The sequence below is a fragment of the Strix uralensis genome, chromosome 4, assembly GCF_047716275.1.
Source record: "Strix uralensis isolate ZFMK-TIS-50842 chromosome 4, bStrUra1, whole genome shotgun sequence".
Classification (NCBI taxonomy): Eukaryota; Metazoa; Chordata; class Aves; order Strigiformes; family Strigidae; genus Strix; species Strix uralensis.
The window spans coordinates 33787843-33793842 of record NC_133975.1 but is presented as its reverse complement, the minus strand read 5'-3'; the positions used below and the strand labels follow the sequence as shown (position 1 = coordinate 33793842).

The following is a 6000-nucleotide window of genomic DNA, read 5'->3' as shown; positions in this document are numbered from 1 at the left end:
TCACTTGCTTTAAAGCAGCCTTTTTATAATTCAGGTGCATACAGGGGCAGTACTTAGGACTGCAATGATGAAAAGGTATAGCATTACCTGCTTTAAAGCACCTGCCAATTAATTAGCCCTATACTCTCCATAGCAAATAAAGCTAAGCAGTCAAATCCATTTGATCTCTCAGATTTAGACTGTGACTGAAAAGACCACGGAGCAAGACGGGGGAACTAATCTTTCACGATTCTCTGCAACTTTTTTGTTTAAATGAAACCTTAAACCACCAAGCGATTCTCTCGAACTTTTGAAAGAACTGACTATGAAAGATCTTTGCGTTTAATACCGTGTTTTAACATCGGCAAGGAACTGCATTGCGTATCTTGAACTCTAAGATGGGTCATGTAGTTTGAGCCCTAAAATTCTTTAGATGTTACAGAAAAAGCAGCAAAAAAGACAAAAGCCAAGCTCTTAGTTTTAATATACCGCTGTTTTACCATCGCTAATAATGAACGTGTGTTCCACCACTACGTTTGCATGCATGAACCATTCTACTCTGGGCATGAAAAAAAGGCCTATGCTCATCTGGAACAGGACAGTGAAGTCCTAAATTGATTCAAAACACTGTAGAAAGATGGGAGAGGTCTTTCAGTAGATGGTATTGTTGCTAATTTGTGATGCTTACAGACTTTGGTTACGGGCCCAATGCAAAACTCCAAAGAAGATGGATTAGATGAGGCACCTCTCAATCTTTCTTTCTTCTTCTCTGCAGGTTTTGAAAATATTTATCCCAAACCACGGGCCTGCCCATTTATGTTTTCAAGGTGGTGTGTCGATACCCAAATGCTATAGATCAGTTTCATGTCACATTAATGATAAATTAAATGTGAGGGAGAATTTGCAGAGGGGAAAACACCTCCCTGACTATGCCAATTTCTTTAGAAATTCCCCTCCTTGTAGCTGAAGTGATAAAAGGAAAGGGTAATGCATGTACATTTTATTAGCGTTTTAGAAACAGGGAGTAAAACTGTCAGATCTTTGGTTTTTCTCTTTCATGTGTGTCTGGGCAGGTCTAACCCTCAGGTAACGCCCTTTCTCCTTCTTGCCTCCTGCCTCCCCTTGCACCTGTCCACCTAGTGCCCCGGCAGCTCCCGCCCGGCCCCGCTGCCCGCTGCCCGCTGCCCGCCGCCCGCTGCCCGCTCCGGGGCTGCCCCCCCCGCGCGGCCGTGGGTGCGTGTCTGCGCGCGGGAGGTGCGCCAGAGCTCCCTCCCCGCCGTCAGCTCAGATCAGAGGAAGGTGCGAGGAGAGGGGGAGCCGGTTTACAATTTCAAACGCAGCCTCCCCGCGGAGGGCTTCATTAGCATATGTCAGGGGGACCGCCGTATATATATATACACACGCGGGGCGTATAAACACCACCCCGCCGCCTGGCTCTCACCGGCTCGGCTCGGCTCGGCTCAGCACGTCTCGGCCCTGCCGGCTCCCCATGCTTGGGGCCCCGCCGCGCCCCGCCACATGCCCGCCGGCAGAGGCCGGCAGCCGCTCTCCGCCGCCGCGCCCTAGCCCGCTCGCCCCGCGCCCCCATGGCTCCGCTGGCCGAGGTGGGGGGCTTCCTGGGCGGCCTGGACGGCCTGGGGCAGCCGGTGGGCGCCCACTTCCTGCTGCCGCCCGCCGGGGAGCGCCCGGCGCTGCTCGGGGACCGCCGGGAGCGGGCGGCCCGCGGCGGCGGCGCGGCGGCGGCAGCGGCGGCGGCAGCGGCGGACCTGGCGCACTTGCAGGGCATCCTGCGGCGACGGCAGCTGTACTGCCGCACCGGCTTCCACCTGCAGATCCTGCCCGACGGCAGCGTGCGCGGCACCCGCCAGGACCACAGCCTCTTCGGTAGGCGGCTGCGGCACGGCCCCCGGCCGCGCTCTGCGCTCCCACGCGTGGGTGCGTGCGCGTGTAACGGGCACGGGTGTAGCTCGGCGCACGCGTGTGTACCGGGCCGTGAGCGGCCGGGCGGCGGGAGGGAGGTGGGGTGCCGGTGCTGCTGGGGCAGGCGGGTGAGCTCGGTCCTGGCCTCACCCGTCGCCGTTAAACCGCGGGGGCCGCTGCGGGGCGAGGTAGCGAGCGAGGGCGGTGCAGCCGGTGGGAGCCGGGAGGTCACGCGTGTGCGCCTCGCTCAGCTGGGCGGGAGGTCTGCGGGCTGGCCCGCAGGCTTCGCGGGAAGGGCCGAAAGTCAGACCGCTCCTTTTTGTCTTCACTGTCTGTGTGGGAACTTCTCGGGTCCTCGTAGAACAGTACAGCTCCCGGACTCGGGCAGGCTGACCCGTGGGCTGCGTTAGGCTGCTTTGTTTTACAGGGCAGAAAGTTGAAGCGGGGGGGGGCCTAAAATGCCTCTTTGCTCAAATACTTAAAATGCTTCCCGGTCAACTTTTTCTGTCAATAAACCAAAAGGAGGTGAAGACAATCCCCAAATGTAAACGTTTCCTGTGATATAAGAGTAAATCCGAAATAGTAGTTGTAGGAACTGGACATCTGAACAAACCTGCCATTGTCAACTACATGTGAGTTTTTGTGTGCGTTGATTTAGCAGTCGTAAAAAGGTGATTAAAGAGTTTCCTATCATCCTCCCCATAGCCAAAACAATCTGCTGGAATGGCTCTTAATTGCTTTTATAACACATGGATGCTTTCAGAAGTAAAAGAGCAGTAGTCAGTTCTCAGAAGGAAGATTTCCTACAGCATGTAAACATGAAATAAATCTTTGCTTTAAAAGAAAAAAAAGTTAGCCCCACATCAAACATTTACTGGGCTTTTTAGAAATGTTCTTCCTTTACCACTACTCTCGGCAGGTTTGTCTGATGTGGTTGCTTTGTGGGTTGAATCACCTGCTTATTATAGTTTTGAAAAAGGGTGGCTTTGAAAATGATACCAGAAAGACAAAATACCTCCACCTCTTTCTATGGGACTTTGTGCTTTAGGAACTGGAAAACTAGGATGATTTACATGCAACAGAGTTTTTAATGCTCACTCTTTGTGAAGGATTTATTTTCTTTGCTGCTTGGTAATATAAATAAGAAACCTGCCAAAGCTCAATTAAAATTCAAAACATTTTAAATTATTGTATAGTCCAGACAGTCCATCTGTCTGAGAGTGAAAAATGGTCCTGAATGAAAAAGAGTAATCATAAATACAGCAAGTAGGCAAAAAGTCACAATCAAAATCAAATGCACTATTTAAAACCACTTATCTTAGATTCAGTTTTTTAATGTTTTGTGGTTTTGCTGCTGCACAGCAAAATCTTAACGTATGATTCTAGAACAACTTCTTTTTGAGGCTTTGTTTACATTGTTAACAACTTCCAAAAAGCCAGTTCACACATTCCCTTTCTTTCATGTTTTGTATGTACTGTAATCTGTGCATATCAATTGGTTAAACATGTTGGCATACCCTTGCCAAATTCGGGCTTCAAATAGTGCCTCATGTCCCGAATACTTTATATTATTAATATATATTACATTTTGGGGCAAATGTAATATAAATAATGCTATAATCCAAACATTAGCAAATAAGCAGCATATTTCATGCACATAAAAAGCCAGCACTGAAGTCAGCAAGTTGTGTCAAGAGGTGTGGGCCCATATGCTAGATAAGATGTCTGGCAAATACTTTCTATTTTCCCATGGGTAGATTCTGTTATATAAAATTCCCATCTGTACTTTGATTTCCATTCAAATAATCTAATAATGGATGTGGTTTTTTGAGATAATGCTACAGAGAAAGTAAAGTATATTTTCAGATAATTCAAACCTATCTTCCAATGTTTGAGTAGGCAGTTTAGCAAATAGTGTATAATCATTCTAGATTCCAACTGCAGAGTACCGAAGGCTTTAGACTCAGTGCTGAATAAAATCCTTTCATACTCAACATTAAAAAAAAGTTTCTTAAATGGTATAGGATTCTTCTTTCTAGATGAGGCTTCTCAGACTGCTTTCCTATGAATGTGGTATATATTTCCATATAGTATTCGAAATTTCAGAGAAACTAGGCCACATGTATTATAATATGTACATTTTCTACTTGCTTTCAGCCGCATTGTGGATGCTATGTATTGTATACTTACAAGTTGAATTAAAGCAATCTCTTTTTTTCCAGGTATCCTTGAATTCATCAGTGTGGCAGTGGGACTGGTCAGTATTAGAGGCGTGGACAGTGGCCTTTACCTAGGAATGAATGAGAAGGGAGAACTCTATGGCTCTGTAAGTACCACTTTCATATCAGCTCATACATGCTGAGGTTTTGATTCACTTCTTAGCACTATGCAAGCCCCTTGAGTAGCTAGCTGACGTCATCTTAGCTTTCAAAACACTAACATCTTTTCCTGTTGAAATGTGTAATATATTTGTAAAGCATACAGTATAGCCTTGGATACTAAAGATTTGATGGGAAAAGTTTCTCTGTCCTAGATGAAGAGAACAGAAAAGAAATATTCCTCTTAAATTATAAACTGAAATCATTGTAAATAAATAGCTGAATTAAACCAGCTATTCAAGCATTTAAGTTGCCTGCTATCTAATTTTCTTTTTATCAATACTGCAAATTTATCATAGTGTGTACTCTATCATCAAAAACATTGAATGCAACTGGAAAAAAGTTAAAAGGATAGTTATGGAACAAATAAACAACAATTAATATAGTACCCTGACTTACTTTATGTGTAGCGTAATGCTCCTTTACAAATCAACAGGTGGTACTTCCAGGTACCACCTTTTTAACATAAAAGCATTCTTTTAAATGATGGGAAAAAGGATAATACCGTATGTCACAGATAGGTATCACTGTTACTTGAAAAATCTGAATGGTGCAAGAGTACTGGCAGTAGTTGTAGATCCTGACTGGAATATTTGTGTTTAAGAATGAAAATAAGCTTGTACTCATTACACTTGATTTGTATCTATTGAATAACTTCAGCATATGACCGTAAAAATAGAATCTTTGTTTTTTCCAATACTGTCAGGGTAATAACAGTCTTAGACTCTTCTCCTTTCAAATCTTAAGACATCTTCAGATAAAATATTCTGTCCCTCAGTTCTTTTGGTCATTGTTAGTCCTGTTTAAAATGTGAGAAGTGATGCACACCACAAAGAACACATGAAAATATATTCCTGATGTGTTACATTGCACCTGAGTCTCTCCACTAAATCTCATTTCTGGAACTGTAGATACCCCAAGACAGAGATCTATATAATATAGTTCCTGTAGGTCAGGTGAATTTTAGTTAAATCATAAATAAGTAATGCCTTCTTAGAGAGAGAGAGTTATCAATTTCATGTTTAAATCCAAAATTGTACATGTACAGGTCCATTTTTCAGAAGAATAAAGATTAAAGTAGGCTCCCAAACTCAGTGTCAGCTCCACATACTCTTCCTGGGTTTGATTTGTTGACAGTTATATGAACAGTAAGCCTGCACAAAGCCTAAAACATTTCATTTATTTTTATCATATTTTTTTTCACGTGTGTTCAGATATATAGCAACAACTTGACTTATTTTTCTTCACTGTTTCTTTCTGTAGGAGAAACTAACTTCTGAATGCATCTTCAGGGAACAGTTTGAGGAAAACTGGTACAACACTTACTCATCCAACGTGTACAAACATGGAGATTCGGGGCGGCGATACTTCGTAGCACTTAACAAAGATGGTACTCCCAGAGATGGGGCAAGGTCCAAAAGACACCAGAAATTCACACATTTCTTGCCCCGGCCTGTGGATCCTGAAAGAGTTCCAGAACTGTACAAAGATGTGTTAGGATACAGCTGAGGAAGGAGATGACTTTGGAAAAGCCCCATACTGGAGCTGTTGCCACTGCTTTCATGGCAATACCAGCATGAGGAACCCGCAGAGGTCTAGGATGCTGGATTGGAAGAATCTACGTTGTGATAGGCAGGCCTCTGTTTTCTAACCTTTGGATTTAGGAGACAAAGCCTTAAAGCTGAGAGTCGGCCAGCCTCCTTCAAACTCGTTGAACTGTTTG

At 44.6% G+C, this 6000-nt stretch overlaps 1 protein-coding gene across 1 annotated transcript; it reads left to right on the top strand.

Moving 5' to 3' along the window:
• Positions 1-1346: 1346 nt before the first annotated feature.
• FGF20 (fibroblast growth factor 20) lies at positions 1347-5786 on the top strand. Its single transcript, XM_074865071.1, is given in 5 exon segments — positions 1347-1372; positions 1374-1425; positions 1428-1863; positions 4122-4225; positions 5541-5786. Coding segments are annotated over 5 exon segments (864 nt in total).
• The last annotated feature ends 214 nt before the right edge of the window (positions 5787-6000 follow it).